This window comes from Vidua chalybeata, chromosome 22 (genome assembly GCF_026979565.1).
Source record: "Vidua chalybeata isolate OUT-0048 chromosome 22, bVidCha1 merged haplotype, whole genome shotgun sequence".
NCBI classification, from domain to species: domain Eukaryota; kingdom Metazoa; phylum Chordata; class Aves; order Passeriformes; family Viduidae; genus Vidua; species Vidua chalybeata.
In genome coordinates this window covers 918,883-941,007 of record NC_071551.1, presented here as the reverse complement: position 1 = coordinate 941,007, position 22,125 = coordinate 918,883, and the positions used below count along the sequence as shown (strand labels likewise).

General features: G+C 44.9%; 1 protein-coding gene and 1 long non-coding RNA gene across 8 annotated transcripts in view; one reads left to right on the top strand and one right to left on the bottom strand.

The window, feature by feature from the left end:
• Positions 1-10,316, bottom strand: part of FHAD1 (forkhead associated phosphopeptide binding domain 1) — a 29,455-nt gene extending 19,139 nt beyond the window's left edge. For 2 of the 7 annotated variants that reach the window (XR_008434548.1, XM_053962640.1), the window contains exons 1-3: positions 9,296-10,316; positions 5,159-5,232; positions 220-326 (exon numbers count right to left, since the gene is read on the bottom strand). Coding sequence is in view for 6 of the 7 variants with exons in the window: in XM_053962640.1 (XP_053818615.1) it covers positions 220-326; positions 5,159-5,232; positions 9,296-9,426 (312 nt within the window). In the remaining variant the exon portion in view is untranslated. Of the gene's footprint in view, positions 1-219; positions 327-5,158; positions 5,233-7,352; positions 7,423-9,295 lie in introns of all 7 variants that reach the window. The other 5 variants (XM_053962637.1, XM_053962638.1, XM_053962642.1 and 2 more) reach the window with 4 other exon arrangements.
• An 18-nt stretch (positions 10,317-10,334) lies between these two features.
• LOC128798802 (uncharacterized) lies at positions 10,335-16,423 on the top strand. The gene is made up of 3 exons (XR_008434549.1): positions 10,335-12,149; positions 13,612-13,680; positions 16,151-16,423. It is a non-coding gene; the product is annotated as an uncharacterized LOC128798802 (long non-coding RNA).
• Positions 16,424-22,125: the final 5,702 nt, after the last annotated feature.

Below are 22,125 nucleotides of genomic sequence, written 5' to 3'. Positions count from 1 at the left end.
CTTCCCTTCCCTTCCCTTCCCTTCCCTTCCCTTCCCTTCCCTTCCCTTCCCTTCCCTTCCCCCTTCCCTTCCCTTCCCTTCCCTTCCCTTCCCTTCCCTTCCCTTCCCTTCCTTCCCTTCCCTTCCCTTCCCTTCCCTCCCCTCCCCTCCCCTCCCCTCCATCCTCCCCTCCCCTCCATCCTCCCCCCGTTTTAGGATGCTCGGCTGCCTCGGCCTCACCTGCAGGACGATGTCGGCCCCTTTGTGGCTCCCGATTGTCGTGGTGTGGGATTTCAACTGGAAACACCCCTCCGGGCTCTTTAGGAAAGCCGGCATTGTTGGCGAGGCTTGCACCAAACAAGTAAGTCCTCAGTCAGCAATTTCCCCCCAACACACAACCTGAGCCACGAGTGGCTCTACAACTCAAACACTAACAACTGTACAAAATGACCCCAAGAGCGTCCGTGTCCCAGCTGGCAGTGTGGCTGCAGTAGCCTTGGAAACCTCGGCCACGCTGGGGCCTGCTGCTGCCTGCCTGGTGAGTTTTTCCTCTTTGATTTGTTTAGTTGTTTTTTTTTTTTTTTTTCCTTCTTTTTCCAAGCAACTGTCCCAACAGCACAACACAGCTCTGTGCCGGCGTGGCCACAGTGATCCCATCAATCCCATCAGCTGGGGACATACATGGGAATGTGTATCCCAAACCCCACAGGGGCCCTGCCACCTGCTAGGACTTTTTGCCCTCATTTTACTTTTTTTTTTTTTTATTTCATGTCATGCACGCACACACACACACACACACACACACACACACAGAGAGGTCTTGCAACCTCAGGGAAGGGGATGAACATTGCTGTCAGGTGGATGCTGTCACCCATCAGCACTTTGCCATCAATATTCCTTGGTCCTAGGCTGCCATACCTCCTTTTTTTAACAGAATAGAAAGGAAAAAAATCCCACTTGCCACCAACACCCTGCAATTTGCCCTCACCAGTCCTGCAAGATTTCATCATACTCCTTTTTGAGGTAGAAGTAGCACATTTGGCAAATTAGAGCTTCTCTGAAAACTTCTACCAGTTTGAAGCCATTCTTTTGTCCTGTCACTCTGTGCTCTTGTATTAATCTGTATTGAAACTGATGTCAATTTTTACTCTCAAATGACTGATATAAATAACAAATATAGTTATTGGCTTTAGCATTTAAGCATTACCATTTGTTTTGCAAGGTATTATTGACCACAAAAATCCTGATATGGTACAACTTGTAGTTACTGCTTTTGACATAGTATAATCTGTCTATATATGTATACACCATATAGCTTTTATAAATAGTAGTGTAATATATTCTATCATAGACCATAGTAAAATAGAGACTGTGAAATGTTAAAATGCTTTTTCAGGTAGCTAACTCAGAAAATGGTGTGAAATAATTAGCTGATTTCCCACATTCGGGAACTATCTTATCTGAAAGACAAAATAACCGAAACCAGAGCATTGAAAAAACCAAGAATTTGTTGATCCTTGTTATCAGGGAGTGAAAATACAACAGGATGGAAGCACAAGAAAAAATACAATATATTGGTTTAATCTACAAGATGGCATGAAGACAAGTCAAAGATTAAAATCAAGTAAAAGAACATCTAAACTCAAAGGAATGTTTGAATATGTATAAACTTATGAATATGCATGTACTCCCTGTAATGTAACAGTATATAGAGAACATGGTGTAAGTTAACCCTGTGCTCTTGGCAAATAGCCAAGCACCCCAGCACTGGAATTTATCCCTTTTATCCCTTAATAAACTTTTATAAAATTTTAAAATAGTGAGCCATGTTTCTCACATTACTAAGCTGTACAGAAGTGTATCTGAGGAAGTGTAATTGAAAATAAGTAATGCTATGAAGTTGTAATAGAGATTTTTCTTCTTGTTCCCTCTTACTTTGCTGTGATTTACTCTTTTTTGTGTTTTGTGTTGACTTTATCTGGGTCTCTCACTGTCTCTCTTTTGCTCACTCCCCTGCCTCTCAGTCTCTCTCCCTCTTTTCTTCCCTTTCTTCTTTGCTTGGCCCTTTTTACTCTCTCTTTTGTCTCCTCTTACTTTCTTGTCTCTCTGCTCGTTTTCTCTCTTCCCTCTGTCTCGGATATTTTGTCCTGTACCTTTTCCAAGTGATAAACCCACACACACAGAAGTAGAGGCTCGCTGCCAGCTGCAGTTGTGTAGTGCACCTGGACCAGCATCTGAGCATTTCAGCAGTTGGAGGTTCAGCAAATCCTAGTGTCATAGGTACATATTATAATATTGGCTTTTTGCAAATATTAAAATGGATTTATATGTGCAGTGTTAAAGTGACTTTGTTATAAAGACATAGCTTTTATTTCTGTTGTTAATCAAGCTTAGTGAAATAGCTGATAGAAGTATGCTTGTGTTAAAATGCCTGCTGGGATAGGATCACACCCAATGGACATATGAAGAAGACACCTGCTACAGATCTGCCAACCATCAGCACTCACCACCTAAAAACAGTGTGGACCAAGCCCACACTATAACTGGAGGTGATAAGAATGGACTAAAAGCATAACCAAGGAATCTGCATGCTCTAAAAAGGTGGATCCAAGGAGGAGCCATGCTAAACAGTTCTTGGAACATGTAAACTAGTTTGGGGAGAAGTTTACTATGCATAAGGGTCTATGAATATGCAACAGGCTGATGTTAGGGAAAAGGTATTTAAGGGGTATCCCCGAAGATAACAGTGTGCTCTTGGGCCGTAATTTTGCTTTACTATTTTTGTCTCCTATTGTCCTTTATTAAACTTTTTCAGTTTTCACAGCAGAGTGAACTTGATTTTCACGCTAGAATCCTTGAACCCCTAGGTTGGAAGGAACCTGAAGTATAACCTATTTCCAGCTCCTCCCTCCCTGCCATGGGCAAGGACAGCTTCCACTAGACCAGGTTGCTCAAAGCCCCATCTAACCTTGCCTTGAACACTTCCAGGGTTTCTCCTGTCACACTTCCCTGGACAGTCTGTGCCAGTGCCTCACCATTATCACAGTAAAGGATTTCTTCCCAATACCTAATGGAAACCAATCCTCTTGTATCCTGAAGCCATTTCCCTTGTTTTATCACTACCTGCCCTTGTAAGAAGCCCTTCTTCAACTCTCTCACAGCCCCATGAGGCACTGGAAAGCCACAATAAGAAGGCCTGGAGCCTTCCCTTCTCCAGGCAAATAAACAACTCCAAATCTCTGGTCCTGCTTCTATAGCAGAGGTGTTTCCTCCCTCAAATCATTTGTTGTCCTTTCCTTCCCTTCACACTCTCTGTGACAAGAGCAGCCAAGTAGCTGTACTAGATTTTGATAGTTTTTGATGTCTCTTGACATTAAATTATGAATTTAAGATTTAAAATGTGTTCCATTTATAGAACTCCAAAAAGGCTTCTGACTTCAGACAAAGAACAGTAACATTCTGAAAAAACTACATTAAGACAAACAAGAAGAGTTGTTAATTAGAAGGTAGGATAAGTAGGGAGAAGATTTAAATTGACAGTAAATGCATTGTTATGTCTAAAATTAGAGATTATCTGCATCTTTAAAGCCTTTGAATTTGCTTTTCTATTGTTATTAAAAAAAAAAAATTCTTGTATTCTGGAAATCTTTCTCCCAGGCATCTGATGCGTAGGAAAAAGAGGTGAAGAAGCAAAAGAATGTCCACATTGCAGATGTGGACAAACAACTTGCTCTTCAGAAGGAGGAGGAAGTGGAAAATAAATTTAAAAAGCTGAAGGTGCAATTAGCTGTTTGACTCTTTACTACCTTATGTGAAAAACTACAGAGAAATGGAAAAGATATCCTTGTCAAAGCTCTGTTCCTTATAAAATTGGCTGCACTTAGAAACAAGATGAGGTGAATTTCTTCTGCATAACAATGTTTGACCAATTGAAACTTGCAGTTCAGTAGTTTTCTATGCTAATTTAATTTCAAAGAGAAACAAGTCTTTATTTTCTGAAATAGGGGATGCTATCAGAACAAATTACAGGTGCTTCACAAGAATTCTTGGGGTGATTAAAAAAAAAAAAAAGATTTAAAGCCAGCTTCTCCCTCCAACATTGTGGGCAGTTCCTAAATAAATACAAATAGTTGCCCTAAATAAATGAGAACAGTTCCATGCTTTTCACTTGTTTAGAAAGTAGGTGGTGAGGTTCCCTGCCAGGATTTGATGTCACAGAGGTCAATACAGACTGGGGGCATGGAGTCGTTGACATTGAAGGGACTTTTGGAGATCCTCCAGTCCAAGCCCTCGCTCAAACCTGAGCAGATTGGTCAGGGCTCTGCCCAGTAATCTTTTGAGTCTCTCCAAGGATCAACAGTCCACCACCACTGCGAGCAACCTTTTCCAGTGTTTGACCATCCTCGTGGTAGGAAAAGCTTTTTCTTATGTCTGTAAGCATTTTTTTTTTGTATTTTAATTTGTGCCTGTTGCCTCTTCTTTTGCTGGATACCACCCAGAACAGTCTGACCCTGTAATGTGCTACTCCCTCCCACCAGGTATTTATGCACACTGGTTAATTAAGATGCCACCTCTCAGCTCTTCAGCCTCTTGCACGTCAGATACTCCAGTTGATACTTCATCACCTCGGTGGCATTTTTCTATATTTCCCCTTCTCTCAAATCCTGCCTCAGTTTATCCAAAATTCAGAATGTTCTTTCACTGCAGGTTTGAGGTAATTTCTCTGGACTCTCAAGGTTGGGAATATCAGGTGCCACTGGGAGCACATCAAGGAAGATGAAAATATCCACCCACTGCTCCACACTTCAATCTCTGATGGGCTCAGCTTGGTTTCACATTGGTGTCCTCTGTGTCATCTCAAAGAGCAGTGATGCCACATATATGACACCACTTCTTGCTGGTGTGTTTTGATGTTTTTGTCCAGACAAAAAACCCAAACCAAACCAAAAAACAACAAAACCAACCAACCAACCAACCAACCAACACAACCCCCCCCCCCAAAAAAAACAACAAAAAAAAACCCAAAACCAACCAACCAACCAAAAAAACCCAAACAAAACCAAACCAAACCAAACCAAACCAAAAACACCAAAAAAAACCCCTCAAACCCACAAACACACACACACACACACAAAACTCCTTTCACTCTTGGGGCAGTCTGCCATTCCCCAGTACCCACCTGAGTTCAGCAGTGGTGATTCTGTCTCAATGCCCCTCCTGCCCAATGCCATCTGTGCCAGTATGAACTGCAGCCTTGGAAGAAAAAGCCAAGCTTTCTTTAGAAGAATTTAAAACATGATTTCGATCTTTCTAGGTCCCCATATAGAAATGTGGATATAGGATGTGTTTTATTTTACATACAACACATCCCATATAGGATGTGTTAAATAAAACACAATTATATTTGCACACTTTTCTGTCTTAAAATGAAACATCTTTTAGGTATCAATGTATTTTTTTGCATCTATGCAGTCTACAGTAAAGTCTGATGTTTGAAACTTGACAGTATTTTGGCCTAAAGCAACTGTTTTATATAAGGGTTGGGTGTTTTGTTTTGGTTTTGGTTTGGCTTTTTTTGTTTGTTTCTTTTGGTTGCTTTTTTTCTTTTTAACAGTGACCATATTAAAGAATAATGTGCAAATACAGTTTGAAATAGTTGCCTTTTTTAAAACAAACAGTTATTCTGAACACTGGTTTACTGTATTCATCTGGTGTGGTTGCACTCTGCAACCATGGTGCTCACAAAAGCATTTAGAAATATCACAGTGAAAATTTTTGCTTTGGTATTTTAAAAGAAACCAGCTTAGGCCCCATTGTGCTGCCCACATGCAGATATGTGACATTTTCTACCCTGAAATGGCAGCTTGGTTTGTGTTGCCTTGTCACAGTACAGTTCTTTGTGTGCATTGTGGTGCATTTACCTATGGCTGGTTTTGGTATTTTTTTTTTTTTCTTTGTAAGAAAGCCATTTTTCCTAATCTCTCAACAAAAAAAAAAAAAAAAAAAAAAAAAAAAAAAAAAAAAAAAAAAAAAGAAAAAAAAAAAGAATGTAAACAGCACTTACAGTGCAAATCATGGCATTGACCCTCAGAGTTTTTATGTGCTGTATTTTTAGAGACAACGAATTAATATGTGTTATCTACTGCTTTTTGAAATTGCAGGATGTTTTGTGTTTTATAACAATGAGACCTGAAAATAGTGATGTGTGTGCTGAAAACTTTGCAGGTGTTCCCTCTAAGTTTCTTTGGTACTGAATTACAGACACATTTCAAAACTATCAAAAAAACATTCTGTGGAAAAACACACACCAAAGATATGTAAGACGTGTGAAACTCTCAGCCTTGCAATAAATGCAGACAAATTCTTCTGTAATCGCTTGAAACACACATTATCATACAGAGCAGTTGATTAAACAATATTTCATCTCAATATCTATTTCTAATCAATACCCCTCTAATTCCTAACCCCATGTCTCACAGTCATATGAAAGTAATACAGCTGTTCTTCACAAAATCCTTTTTCTGAGGAATTATAAGGAGAGTTTTTTTATATTTTATTGAAGCAAGTCAGCTGCAGATACAAATCAAAATGTACTTTTACATGAGTACTTCAAAATATTGAAATACAGGCAGTTGAGCAGAGACAACTGTTTGGAAGAGGTCAGAAGTGAAACCAGCAAGTATTTGTTCTTATCCCATAAATATTCGCTACAAACTGGACACATTAAAATTATATTTTAGCACCAGTACCGTATGGTAATTTGCTGTATTCACAGAATACCCAAAAGCAAACGAAACAGATTTTCAATCCATTTTGGTATTTGAAAATGTTCCATATTATCTATATGCAAGGATATAATTTTTAGTGAGAATGCTATTATGTTGTCACAATTATTTCAGCGTGAGGAATAATTTATTGAAGGTTTTGATTTATCAGGGGTTTTAGAGTCAGGAGCTGCAATTTATCCAGGAGTATGTTAATCACAGATAGATCCCAAGTTGCATGTTATAGGCTTCTTATTGGTCTTCTTTGAATAGCAAATGGTGAGACACTCGGTTTGTTGTATATTGCCATTTAGAGAATCCTAGTATTAAATCCTAGTGTTAATACCTAGTATTTAATACAAATACTATATTTAATTAATTTAAATTTGATATGAATTATTCATTTAATACTCAATTTAATATTCATATTGTTATATAACATTTAATGTAATTGTATATTTATATAATATATATTCAATATTTAATATTAATTATTTATTAGTAATTAAATAATTAAATAATAGTGTTAATTAAATTATGCTAATTAATACTAATTACTAATACTAGTTTAATACTAATACAACCAAATACCTAGTATTAAATACTTACTAGTATAAAATACCCAGTATTAAATACTGCAGTCACATTATGCTTGGGTAGCTGTGGACATCATCAGGCCCTAAATAAATATGGAATTTCTGCTCATATTGATTTATGCATTAAAAATGGTTAAGTCTCTCATTTTTGTATATAAAGTACTATTAATTGATATACTACTTGATTTCAAAAGAAGACTATATCTATTATATACAAGATTTTAGAATATAAGAAATTATCAATATAATTAGATAGGGTTTGAAAATAGAAATATAACTTTCCTATATATAAAAACCTTGAAAATCTAAGAGATAATCTATATGAAGGAAATAAAAATAGTGTGTGTTTACCACTCTGTCCTGCTCACTGCCCCTCACGTTCTCATTTGGGCTCAGGGTCCTCCTCCCTGAAAATCTTTCCCTGTTGCTCTGTCCTTTTATCTGTCTGTCCTTTTCTGCTCTGTCCTTTTACCTGTCCTCCCTGCCTCATTCATGATCCTTCTTTTTTATTCTCGGTTGCTCTGTCCTGCTCTCTGTACCATTTTATCTTGCTGTGTCTTTCTGTGCTGTTCCCTGCCCTTATTATTTTTTTAATTCCTCTGTGTTGTGCTGCCCATTCATTTTATTTTCTTCATCTCCATCCTGGCACCCTGTCCTCATTTTCCTTTCCCTGGCCTGCTCTCTCCTGTGCATCCAGGCACAGTTCCCCAGGTGGGGCAGGTGGTGCTGCCTTCAAGTGAGGTGGCTTGGTGGTGGACTTGGCACTGCTGGGTTAATGCTTGGACTTGGATCATCTCAGAGTTCTAGCCCAACCTAAATGGTTCTGTGGTTCTCGATGTCTCTCCTACTCCCCTTCCCCTACACTGCTGCTTCTCTCTTATTTATTTTTCTTGTTCCTGTCTTTTCTGAGTTTCTCTGTCCCATTACAAGACTTGTGCTTTCTTGCTGCAGCTGGCATCTTCCCCTTCCTCCTTGTCCTTCCTTCCTTCCTTCCTTCCTTCCTTCCTTCCTTCCTTCCTTCCTTCCTTCCTTCCTTCCTTCCTTCCTTCCTTCCTTCCTTCCTTCCTTCCTTCCTTCCTTCCTTCCTTCCTTCCTTCCTTCCTTCCTTCCTTCCTTCCTTCCTTCCTTCCTTCCTTCCTTCCTTCCTTCCTTCCTTCCTTCCTTCCTTCCTTCCTTCCTTCCTTCCTTCCTTCCTTCCTTCCTTCCTTCCTTCCTTCCTTCCTTCCTTCCTTCCTTCCTTCCTTCCTTCCTTCCTTCCTTCCTTCCTTCCTTCCTTCCTTCCTTCCTTCCTTCCTTCCTTCCTTCCTTCCTTCCTTCCTTCCTTCCTTCCTTCCCTTCCTCCCCCCTCCCTTTTCTCCCTCCTTTCCCTTCCTTTCCCTCCTTCCCTTCTTTCTCTTCCTTTCCTCTCTTTCTTTCTCTTTTTTCTCTCTTCTTTCTCTTTCTCTCTTTCTCTTCTCTTTCTCTCCTCCTTCTCCTGAGGTGTGGCAGTGTCTCCGGATGACAGAGCAGCCCTGCTGCAGGAATTTCTCCCGCGTGACAGGATTAATCCTTCCTCGGGGCAGGGAGATGTCCAGCAGGGATGAGCGATCCCCCTGCTCCTGCTGGGCCCCGCTGACAGCTCTGGCGCTGTCCTCGCGGCCCAGACAGGTTTTTGGTGGCTCTGGCGCACACAGTTGGTTTTGTCTCCATGCAGTGTTGTTCCTCTGTGGGTGTTTGTCTCGAATCATGTGCAAAAAATACTAAAAATGGTAACTTTTCTTATGTCTTCATATATATGCAGAAAAAAAGATATAAAAATTTATTTCCAATACAACCCCGTATCTACTGTTTTACATGAAGGATCTTAGGGAATAAGGAATTCTAAATACAGATATATGTAAAAACTGAAAATACAAATATAACCTCTGTATATATAAATTAAACAGTAAAGGGCCCGAAAAGGGGGGAACATATGACCTCAACGAAGACAACAGGAGCAGCTCTGTGCGATCAGAAGTTTTTTGTGCATCACTGGAACACCAAGTCCGGAACCTCGCCTGGGCCTCCAGCGCTGCTGCGGCCTGCGCCGGCCGCGGGGCACTGCGCATGCGCGGCGCATTTGGCGGCTCGGACCGCCACCCGCAGGCCAACGGCGGCACTGCAGCCACGGCAGGCGCGCATGCGCACTGCCCCAAGCGCTCTCTGGCCCCTCCCGCAGATCAAAAGCGGTACTGCAATTGCGAAACGCGCGCACGCGCAGTGCCTCCTCGGGCCGCCGCCACCGTGCTTTCCGCGCCTGCCGCCGCCTCCCGCCGGCCCCGGCGCCCGCGCCGTGCCCGGGAACAGCGTTGGAGCACCAGGCGCGGGTCCCGGCTGTGCTGGCAGTGCCGGGCGAGGACTGCAGGGAGCCCACGGACCAGCGGTGCGGCTGCCAGGTGGCATTGGGCTGCGGCTGCAGGAAGTCACCCGACAAGTCACGCAGGATGGCGGCGTTGCAGGAATTGGCGTCATTCCACTCTCAAGATGGCGACCGCAGTAGAAATCACGTGTCACAACACTCAAGATGGCGGAGCAGGAAAAAACCCACAAACCTCGCGGCGCCGCCGCACTCAAGATGGTGACAGAGTGCGGGAAATGACGCCACACCACTCTCGGGATGGTGGCCCGGGCGCCATCCTTCCCAAGATGGCGGCACTCTAGGCTTGCTCTTGGGGGAGGACAAAGAACCGCAGTATAACCTCTCTCCTCAGAAAGGAGCCTCTCTCCTCACAAACGAGTCTTTCTCCTCACGAAGGAGCCTCTCTCCTCACAAACGAGCCTTTCTCCTCAGAAGGGAACCTCTCTCCTCAGAAAGGAGCCTCTCTCCTCAGAAGGGAGCCTTTCTCCTCAGAAAGGAAATTCTCTCCTCAGGAAGGAACCTCTCTCCTCAGGAAGGAACCTTTCTCCTCAGGAAGGAACCTGTCTCCTCAGGAAGGAGTCTCTCTCCTCAGAAAGGCATCTTCCCCCCTGAAGCCATCCCTGACCCCAGCTTGGAGCATGATCTCGCCACCACACTTCTCGGCCTAGGGATGAAGGCGGTGGCTCAGCTGGAGAGGGTGGGTGGAGGCGGGCGGTGACAGGCAGTGACAGGCAGTGACAGGCGGTGACAGGCAGTGACAGGCGGTCACAGGCGGTGACAGGCGCTGACAGGCGGTCACAGGTGGTGACAGGTGGTCACAGGCGGTGACAGGCAGTGACAGGCAATCAGTGACAGGCTGTGACAGGTGGTCACAGGCGGTGACAGGTGGTCACAGACAGTGACAGGCAATCAGTGACAGGAGGTGACAGGCAGTGACAAGCGGTGACAGGCATTGACAGGCAGTGGCAGGCGGTGACAGATGGTCACAGGCGGTGACAGGCAGTGATAGGCAATCAGTGACAGGCAGTCACAGGTGGTGACAGGCATTGACAGGCGGTGACAGGCGGTCACAGGCAGTGACAGGCAATCAGTGACAGGCAGTGACAAGCGGTGACAGGCATTGACAGGCGGTGACAGGCGGTGACAAGCAATCAGTGGCAGGTGGTCACAAGCAGTGACAGGCAATCAGTGGCAGGCAGTGACAGACAGTGACAGGCGGTCACGGGCAGTGACAGGCAGTGACAGGTGGTCACAGGCGGTGACAGGCAGTGACAGGTGGTCACAGGCGGTCACAGGCAGTGACAGACAGTGACAGCCGGTCACAGGCAGTGACAGGCAGCGGTGGGACCGCAGCTCTGCTGCTCGGTGGTGCGGCCTGCAGGCCAAAGGTGAATGGGATTTATCCTGGGCACAGCGATCCATTTCTAACAGGAGCCCTTGGAACCTGAACGAGGTGTGTGAAAAATGAGGGTGCTACAGACGGAGTGATGGCAATAGAGAGTGATGCCGAGGCAACAAGATAATGCTTGAGCTATGCAAAAAGCTGTAGCTATGCAGAAGGAAGTTACTTTGTAACAGGTGTGAAAAACACGTTCACTCTCCTGTGAAAATTTAAACAGTTTAATAAAGGACAATAGGAGACAAAGACAGTAAAGCAAAGATTAAGGCAGGTATGTCATGGCACTTAGCCAAGAGCACACTGTTATCTTCAGAGATACTCCTTAAATACCTTTTCCATTACATCAGCTCTTTGCATATTCATAGATCCTTATTCATATCCATAAACTAGTATACTTATTCCAGGAACTGTTTTACATGGCCTCTCCTTGGGTCCAGCTTTTTAGAGCATGCATGTTTCTTGGCTGTGGTTTTTGGCTCCTTCTCCTTATCACTTCCTTATCACAAGTTTGGGCCTTGGTCCATACTTTCTGCACACAGCAGATGCTGATAGTTGGCATATCAATAGCAGAGTCCTCATTACATCTTCGCTGGATGTTATCCTGACAAAACAGAGAGTTACTCAGAACTATATCCGCTACCACTACTACTTATGTCTAAGTTTTTGTTAACAGCAGAAATAAAAGCAAAGTTATTTTAACATTATACATATAACATTCGTGCTAATATTTGCAAAAAGCCAACAACATAATGTGTATATATAACAATGGGTATGTGAATTAAGCACTTTTTAGAAATCAGCAAATTTAGCAGAATAAGCTAATTACAAAAAGCTAACCACTGGCTATCTGAGCAGACAATCTCATAGAGCAGGCGCAGAAACAGAGGTGAAAAGTTCAAGCCTGAGGAAGACTTCTGAGCCTTCATCAAAAATGACCACAGGAGGCTGTCGACCACCTCGTGCAGAAACCGCTCACGTGCTGCAAGGGCTTACACAATCACGTGATCAGAAAATATCAATGTTACAATGTGAAGGTTAGGAAAGTATAACGTGCACATTAAATAAAAAATATAAAAGCTAGTGCTGTGGGCAGAATGGACAAGTTTGTGGTGGAGCCATCCCCCTCACTCCCAGCATCGAATAAAAAAATACCTGCTCTGTAGGCCTTCTGCTGTGGAGCACTGTGTTCTTGCCCAGTTTTTGGGCATTAAGGTCCCATAGCAAATATTGTCTGGCGAGTCTCCTGATGTGCCTGATCCAGTGCTGTGCTGTCTCCCAGTGACCTCATTCTGATTTAAACCATCTTGGAATGTGCTGGAAATACAGCTTGGACTATAAAAGGCACGTGGGAAACTGTGTGTTCCCAAGGCACTGCTTTAGGGGTGTGCAGCTTCTGAACGACACAAATAGTTCAGATTGCCACAGAGACCTGCTGGGCTGTGGCTCTGGGGCAGGAGTGTCAGACAAATGGCATCTTCAGTGCCACCTTCATAGCTGCTTTCCTTGGGGCTACCAAGATCAGGATGAAGTGGTGTTCATGCCCCACTTGCAAGCCACAGAGTGGTGTAACTGGCTGTGTTTCTCCTGCTTTAACTGCTCTCTTAATGATGCCCTGAAGTGCTCTGGCTCATGGCAGTATAATCTATTGTGTAACTGCTTCTTGTGCCTGTCTGTGCAGCTGGGTCAGTCCCTGAATGAACCATGGAGTCCCTGAGGCTGGAAAAGCCCTTTGAGACCACTGGGTCCAGGTGCTGCCCCAGCACGGGTGAGGCCACCCCTGACCCATGTCCCCAGGTGCCACATCAGGAACCACCACAACACAAATTGGGGTGGGGGCTGCAGGCACTGGCAGTGACATTGCTGGCTGGCACTGGGGGTAGGGGTAGGGGGTCCCAAATCCCTCCCACAGGGTGGCTGGTGTGCAGGAGACAATGTGCAGGGGGAGCAGCCCAAAGCCAGGCTTGGGACAGCTACCCTGCAGTTCAGGGAATCTCTGCCTGAAGCGCCTTTAACTCCAGTGTGTTTGGCACCTTTTTGTAAATGCAGATTTTTATGCACTTGGAAGCAGATTTTGGTATCTGCTCTGGGCCTCACTACCCTCACAGGGAGGAATTTCCTCCCAATATCCCATCTAAATCTATGTTCCTTCAGCTTAGGACATTTCCCCTTGTCCAAACTCCCTTTGCCATGGCCTGCTGCTGCTGCAGTATTTGCTTTTTATGTTACTATATTGCATTTATCTATTGTCCAGTATAAGGGACACTTTAGGAAGAAATGCTCCCTGTCCTCTTGTCTTCTTGCCTCCAGATGTTCCCATCCCAATGAATTCAGGTTTGATTTCATTCCTTAAACCAGTTTTACTTAATTTTACTTAAGCAGAGGTATTTTCAAATAGCTTCAAAATAATAAAAGAAGAATGAAAGGACTGTCCGAATACTTTGGCAGGTGGCTCTGCTCTCGTGGCATCAGACTGAATCCCTCCTTCCTCCCGGACAGGCCTGGCTGCTGAGGACAATCTGTGTGAGATCTGTGCCAGTGCTGCCTGCACCATCTGCTTCTGACAAGGTGGGAGAACCCACAGAAGACATGTCCAGCTGGGAAGTTTGTGCATTTCTATAGCAGGATCATGTATTTTCACCCATCAATTTTTCTGGGCTCCATCTCTCACTGCAGTCAAACTGCAGCTGCCAGCTCATGGGGACATCCCTGCAGTCCTGCTGCACTTGGATCAGGTGCCACCAGCAGAGCAGATCTGCCAGCACGGAGGCTGGGACTCCTCTGAGAGGTTCCAGGGCTGCAGGAGTTGGGTGGCACGGGAATGGAAATGCCCTGGGTTTCATTTCCTACTATTTTGCCTGGGTTTGAACATGCTGGGTGAAACTCAGTACCTGCTGCAGCCTTTTAGTAGGTAGTATTAATATATAATATTTAATATCTAATACTTAATAGCTAATATTTAATGTCTGATAATTAAGATTTAATATTTAATATCTGTCTGTGATTTGGCCTCCTGTACACAGAACAGCAGCACTGGGTTATCCCCTTTCTCAGCCCTCATTCCCAGTGTGTTGGATCCCTTTCCCTTCCACCTGTCTGCAGGTGACACCTCTGAGTTTGTAGCAGAACTGCAAACTTAACTCAAAATGAATTTATGGTGTTTAGGAACACTTTGACAGCCAGAAATCAGCCTGTTCCTTGTACTGATTGGTGTTGATTTAGGGAATGGGTGTAGAGGAGCAAAAGAAATCTTCCCTGGTTGTGTATTGAGATTCTTTAAACTCCCTTTGGGAGGAAGGAATTCCAAACAGCAGGGCTGGAATCACGTTGAAATGAAAGCATTGCCTGTTGTTTTATTTATTGGTGGCAAGATTGTGAAGAAAGGATCTGCGCATGTTTACATGCTATATAGGAAATAAAAGCTAGGAATAATTTGGATTTTTAAAAAATGTTATTGCTGGGTTTTGTGGTAGATTAGGTTTTAGGATACTCTTCTTGCTTACTTGCTTTTTCCTCATATTAGGTGCTTCATGTCTGGGGCTTCCCTGAATAAAAGATATCATTTAATTGTGTCCTGAACTTAAACCAGTTTGTGGTCACAGAATGTCAGAGTCACTGAGGCTGGAAAAGCCCCCCAGGAACATCGAGTCCACTCTGTGTCTGATTCCCACCTTGTCCCCAGCCCAGAGCACAGTGCCACATCCAGGCCTTCCTTGGACACCTCCAGGGATGGGCACTCCAAACCTCCCTGGGCAGCCCCTGCCAAGGCCTGAGCACCCTTTCCATGGGAAAATTCCTCCTGGTGTCCACCCTGAGCCTGCCCTGGCCCAGCCTGAGGCCGTTCCCTCTGCTCCTGTCCCTGTTCCCAGGGAGCAGAGCCTGATCCCCCCCCCCCCCCAGCCCCACTGTCCCCTCCTGTCAGGAGCTGTGCAGAGCCAGAAGGGCCCCCCTGAGCCTCCTTTTCTCCAGGCTGAGCCCCTTCCCCAGACCCCTGTAAGGAATACAAGTCTGTATCAGAGATTTTAAACTTTTCCCCCCTACTTGTAAACCTTGAATTATTATCTCCATCTGGGGCCCTCAACTCAGCAACCAAGTTCTACAAGGCTGCCAGTGCTCCAAAGCTGCACCCTTATCCCAGGAACCTGGTGCCTAAATCTAGAACTGATGTTAGAAAAGTAACATTAAGTTTGTAAACTCCTCTTTCACTTGACAGGACAGCTGTCAGGGTGTAGACAGGGATTCCTTAGATCAGTCTGCTGACTATGCCAGCTGCCCTGGCCTTGGTTCTGAATTCTCATCCAATGTTCTGGAATGCCCAGATCTGCAATTCTATAACCAGGTTTTAAGCACATACAGGCTGGGCTGACCCAGGACAGTTTTAGTATAATTGTAACTCCTAAGGAGTTTAGTACTTGCCCATGCCCATAGCTGTTATTCTGTACATTTGTGCTCCTTTAAGGGACTAACATTGTATTAATAGGGGAAAACCATAAACAACACTAATGTATAATTTTCTGTGATGTCTTTTTAAATTATTTGGGAGAATTTGCTCAGATTTATAGGGTACTTCTGGTAGCACAACAGTGCCCTTACTGAGCAGCACAAATTTATCTGTACCCTTTACTCATGAGAACATGTGCAAACCAGTTCTGTTGATATGAGGTGATAACTCAGGGCTGCAGGAGAGAGATTGTACAGCTAGGAAGGGAGAAAAAGGGACTTTCTGCTCTCCTGCTGCCATGTAGTAAAACTGTTATGAATGAATTCAGTGCATATTTGTTGTGCCCTCATGTTCATTCCAATTGTACCCCCCATGTTATGTCTCCCACTGTGGATGTCTCTCCCTGTTCATTCCAGTTGTGCCCTGGTTGTAATACACCCCCTGTTTGCTGCTTCTATATGTCTCCCCATGTTCCTTCTGACTGTACCCTTGTTGTAATACCCCCCTGGTTGTTATATGCTCCCCTATGTTCACTGGTGTTGCATAATACCCCCCTGTTACCCCTTGTTAAATCCCTTTATTGTTACCCTCATTCAGTCCCTCGGGCATTGCCTTCGCTGCTCCCAAAATGGCGGCCAGAAACAACCTCGGCAGTATGCAAATGAGGTGAAGCAGAACAGAATCCACCAAAAGGGCCTAAAACCACCAAACTAACGTGGAAACTCGAGGAACCAAGTGACTAGACCTAGTGGGAAGAGTCCTCCCATGCCATCAATCGAGTTCTGGAGGTCACCACCACCTGAAAGTAGCCGGACCGAGATGAGGACCCTAGTCTACGAGCTACTGATCGTCTTCCTAGGCACGCCCTCGAGGACGGAAGTCCCAGTTCTGCTGTGAAGCACAAGTGCTCACCTCCTCCTCTGCGTCGCCGAAGGGAGCAGCGATGGTGTGCGCGACCCCTCGGGCCCCCAGCCAGAGCTGATCACCTAATAAAGGCCTTTTCAAAGGAGCTGGTCTCCTGGCCCTTAATTTACATCAAAACTGCCCCATTCCTGGATACAGCAGCAAGGTGTAGCGGGGGAATTAAAAGGAGATTTAGGGCTGAGTTACAAAGAAAAAATGGGATAAAGATTTCAAAGGCTTTTTGTGATCATGGTGGCAAACATTAATTTTGGAACAAAGTCCTTTGCTCTTCTAATGAAGAGCTTGAACGTTTTATGAGAGCAGGCAGTGACAGTTTGAGGGGAAATGGCCTTCAGCAATTTAGACTGGATCTTCAGAAGAAATTCTGGAGTAGAAGCACTGAGCAGAGGTAGGAGCAAGAGGCTGTTCATGAGGACAGCAGCCACAGCTGGCAGTTCTACCCAAAGCTGCTCTTCCTTGGGTGATCCTGCCCATGGAATGCAGTGGGAATTACAGAAGTTACTTTAGCCAGGACAAGAGAACTCCCTGACACAGGGGGAGGTTTGCACAGAGGGAAAGCTGGTTGATAAAAAGGGGGATTTTATGTCAGGGATGTAACAAAATTTTAGGCGGGTAAATTCAGAGTTTTAGACACCATTTCCTTTCAGAGTGTGTGATTAAATAATGAGCAGCTTGGAAGGGAGATTGAGCAACTGCAAATTAAAGGATTGCCCGAATGATCTTAAACACAGGCTTGACATCCACATCCTTTAACCACACACAAATTCCTTCTTAACACATGCACAGCTTTCTCTAACACATGCCAAATCCCAGTTCACACTGGGCACGTGCAGAGGGTTTTTTTAGGCTTTATGAATTCTTTCCGAATTGTTTCCTCTTCCCTTCTGACCCATAGGAAGGCCAGTGTGGTCTGTACTGCCCTGACACCCCCAGGCCTAAACATCAGCATAATTAACACTCCTTTATTGCCAACTCCCAACACTGGAGTTTATTTCCCAGCTGTTGAGCACTGAGATGACAAATTCCATCAGTTCTGTAATTCCAAGACCTTCTTGAAGTGCTGGATAATGCAGAAACTGGCAGTTCTTCCCTATGTCCAGCACTTACCACTCCCAGCCCCTGATTCCCCTCGTCCCTTTGTCACTGTGTAATTCTGTGTTTTGATGTCCACAGTCATCAGGAAGGTGGGATTTCCCCTTTTCTCACTTATAGTGGATGCACAGACTTTCGTGCCTGTTCTCCCTTAAATTTGTCTCACCTTTCCCCCCAGATTTCTCTTACCTTTCTCCTCACTCTGCTAAGCTCTTACAAATTTCTGCCTTGTCCAGGCCTTGCCTGATACATCCTTGTATTCACTTATTGGCTGCCAGTTCTGGTCCTTCCTACTGGCACCACCCCAGACTCTTTCCTTTAATTTTTGGAGTTTGGGTTGGTTTTTCTTCCCCTCCTTGATTCTGTAATGTGTCTCTTTCCCCAGCTTCCATTATTCCTCCCCTTTCATTCCTGCCCTATGACTCTCTTGGTCCTTGTGGGATTTCCCTGCCCATTTCGCCCTCTATTCTGCTGAAGCTCAACATTCCCTGGACTGATAATTCTTTCTTAGTTTAAAAGTTATAATTTCTACATATTTCTCATATTTTCACCCCCTCTTCTAGCCACCACTGTTCTCAACCAACCAGCTTTAGATCTTATTAAAATCCTAATCCCATAGTTTCTTTCCAATTCCCACCCACATCACCCTCTAGTCCCACTCCTGTATCCCTTTTATCCATAAATGTTTTGTCTATCTGCTTCTCTTCCCATTAACCTCTGTCTTCCCACCCTCTGGCCATTATCACTTCATGTATTTTTCCTGTATTTCCCATATTCTTCCTGTATTTCAGAATGTTTGTTTATCCTTTAATTTTTTTCTTTTTTTTTTGTCTTATTTTTTCCCTATTTTTTTGTCTTTTTTTATTTTCCCTAAATGGAAAAATCCAGACAGAATTTGAGGCAAGCAGGAGAAGAACATGTTTTACCAGCAAAAATGTTTCCTTGCTTTAAAATGCTCAAAAATATGAAGGCTCAAACCCATTTCTTCACAGAATCCTGGAGTGAGGTTGGAAAGGACAATGGGGGTGATCCAGTCCCTGTGACCTGAGTGCCCAGGACCATTTCCAGCTCACTTTTGGATATCTCCAAGGATGGAGACTCCAAACCTCTCTGAGCAGCCCATTTCAGTTCTCAGTCACCCTTCCTTTGTCTTTTTGTTTAATATCAGTGAATTTCTGACTTGCCCCCACCTAGGAAATAGAAAAACAGAAGCTTTTGGTAATTTGAAATGAAGCTTTTTTTTTTTTTTTTTTTTTCTTTTTTTTTTTTCTTTTTTTTTTTTTTTAGGAAATTTCTGTGCTTTTCATGGAAAAAATGCAGCAGGATTAGAGACAATATTGGTGGGGCTGGTGTCATCCCTGGGTGGGGCTCTGCTCCCACTCCACGCAAATCCAAGGATCCCAGAGTGCTCAGCAAGCACTGAGCACACAAAGATGTGATTGTCCTTGGGTAACATTTTAACTAAAGGGTCAGACAAGTACCAGCAATGACGTGATTTGGTTTATAAGCAATAAAAAGGCCATAAAAGCAACAGCATAGCCAAGGAGAATCTGCATTAAATATTTTGCATCACTGCCATGTTCTGATAAAAACTATCATCACTGGGATAGGAATACTCTTAGATCTTTCCAGGATCTTTGTTTTTTTTCCCCAGGAGTCTGAAAGACAAATCCCATCTTCTCCTCTGCCTGGGATATTTCACCATCAGGGGTATTTCATTGTATTTCACGAATCAGAATTAATGATAGATGTATTTTATTGCTGTTTTCAGTCCTGTCATGTTAAGACACTTTTTGAGCAGATCAGTAAATATTCTGCTTTGCTGTCCCAGTGGATGAGGTAACACAGTGAATCCCAGTATTCCTGCTAGCATTCAGCTGCTTTAAATAGCAAATACCCTCAGTTTGGTGTGTCCCTGCAGGGTCCTGAATTGTACTCAGGTGATTCACCCCAGGCAATTTTGATTTTTTGGTATCTCAGGATAGATGTCCAACCCCTCTCCTGGGAGATACCTGGGGAAAAAACCTGGAAAATCCAGTGCAGAATGACCGAGGTGGTGAGGGGTCTGGGGCACATCAGGTGGAAGGAGATGAACTTCTTTAATCTGGGAAAGGGGAGAAGAAAAGGGTGAGGAGGGCATCTGTGAGGGACAGGTTAATCATGGGAGGGTCTTTATTTCCAGATCCTTCAGAAAGGCACATCCAGTGACATTTCTCTGACACCTTCAAGGATCCATGTCTCAGTTTGCTTATGAACTGCTTGGCTTTTAATACCTCTGGAAGATTTTTTTTTCAAGTTTGTACCAAGTGTGGTGCATATTTGTAGGTGAAAAAAGAAATATTTATGATTATTCTGAACCTGCTGCCCAATCATTTCGCTAAATTCCCCTTGTCTAGTGTCATTTGCCTTTGTGTGCTCTAAAGCTGCTTCTTCTCTTTGATCTCTTGTTGACTCAGACTTTCACAGAGCTCTTGTGATGGCTCTGAATGAGGTTGGCAGGAACAGATGTGGGTGAGTGAGCACACAAAGGCACGGAGAACAGCACGGAACTTGCAGGAATAACAAAGGTTATTCACAGAACATCAGACAGAGAATTCTCTTCTTTGTTCCAGGAAGAAAATAGACTGTGCCAAGGGACTGTCCCAGAGCAACTCTGGGCACCTCAGGCATGTCATGTGGAAGATGTGACCAAAACCTGTTTTGTCACTGCCAGTCAACAAAGGCCAGGCTGGGAGAGCTGGGGGTGCTCACCTGAAGGAGAGAAGGCTCCAGGGAGAGCTCAGAGCCCCTTCCAGAGCTTCAAGGGGCTCCAGGAGAGCTGGAGAAAGACTGGAGACAAGGGATGGAGGGACAGGACACAGGGAATGGCTTCCCACTGCCAGAGGGCAGGGATAGATGGAATAGTGGGAAGGAATTCCTGGCTGTGAGGGTGGGGAGGCCCTGGCACAGGGTGCCCAGAGCAGCTGTGGCTGCCCCTGGATCCCTGGAAGTGTCCAAGGCCAGGTTGGACAGGGTTTGGAGCAACCTGGGACGGTGGAAGGTGTCTCTGCCTACGGCAGGGGTGGAACGGGATGAGCTTTAAGATCCTTTTGGACAAAGCTCACAGGCACAGGGTGGGATTGTTGCGGGGGGGGGGAGGGTCTGTGCAGGACCAGGAGTTGGACTGGATGGTCCTTGTGGGTCCCTTCCATCTCAGGATATTCCACAATTCTGTAGTAAAGGTGTGAAATCCATGGCCATGAGTCCAACAGAATTTTCTCCCCTCTTTTCTCTCTCTTTCTGTGTAGGGATGTAGGAAACATTATTAAGTTAATGGGAAGGCAAGTTCTTTAGATTTACTGTAGGATGTTCAGGGGAGGAAGCAAAGGTGGGGAAATGAAGGGGTTGATGGAATTTGAAGAGAGAAAAACACAGGGAAAAAAAAATAAGGCCAAGGGGACAAGAGTGGCCAGTGCTGTGTTAAGAGCTTACTGGGTAGTGTGATCCTGATCCTGACCAGCACACCGTGACCTGCCTTCTCATCAACCTCCATTCCTAAATCCTTTCCTGGGTCAGGGACTGTTTATTCCCTCTGCAGGGAGGTCTGAGAGCCCCTCTGGAGTGGGACTGTGGCTGGAGGGCTGGTGTGCCAGGGGCTGGAGCTGTGTGGGGCTGTGGGGATGTGAACCCAGGGAGCGTCCAGGCAGAGGAGCTGACCAGCTGGGTGAGAGCCTTGGGAGCCAGGAGTCTGCAGGCGTGTGAGGATGTGAGAACCAGAGGATTTGACTGCCAGAGGCTCTGCAGGGGGAGGGGTCTGGGCCAATTGCCCAGGAGAGATTTTGGAGTCTGGAGCGGTCAATGGGGAAGATCCAGGAGCAGCTACTGGGTTGATGTGCAGCTACTGGAGATACACAGTCAGTGCTGCTGAGCCTGGTGGGCCTGTGGCAGCCTTGCCTCTGTTGGGGTCCCAGATTTGCAGCTCCCCACAAGAAACAGCAACAAAAAAGAGCCCTCAGTTAAATTAGTCAGGGACTGTATCTGAGAGTCACCTGTGGGGTTTGTGAGTACAGGATGTGAGGAAATGGCTTGGAAAAGAGCCTGGACAAATGAATGCCAATGAAACAGGAGCCCTGCCTCAAAGAGTTTATGGCAGGAATGATGTTTGTTCTGTGTGAAATAGGGGCAATTGCAGATCCTGATTACTCAGGCTGTGTCACTCAAAACCAACACAGGGCCAGGTACAAAACACTCTCCTTTGTGGTGAAGTTCTATGGGTGTACAGTCAGGTGGTATCCAGGTTATTGGGGCCTTCTCTCCTGCCAGCCTTTCATCTTCTTCATAAAAATAACAATCCATTCCAGCAGCACTCTGGCAGTTGGGCTGAGGATTGTTAACGTTTATTGCCTGATAAAGCTCTGCACGGGACTGTGACAATAATCTCTGGGTGTTCCAGAAGCTGTGCCTGCTGTCCCCAGGTGGGTCACAGCAGTCCCATGCACACAGTCTCTCCCTGTGGGGATCCTCTGGGGGCCCTGCTGTGACACCTGGGTCTCAGGTGTCTCTCCAGGACACAAGTC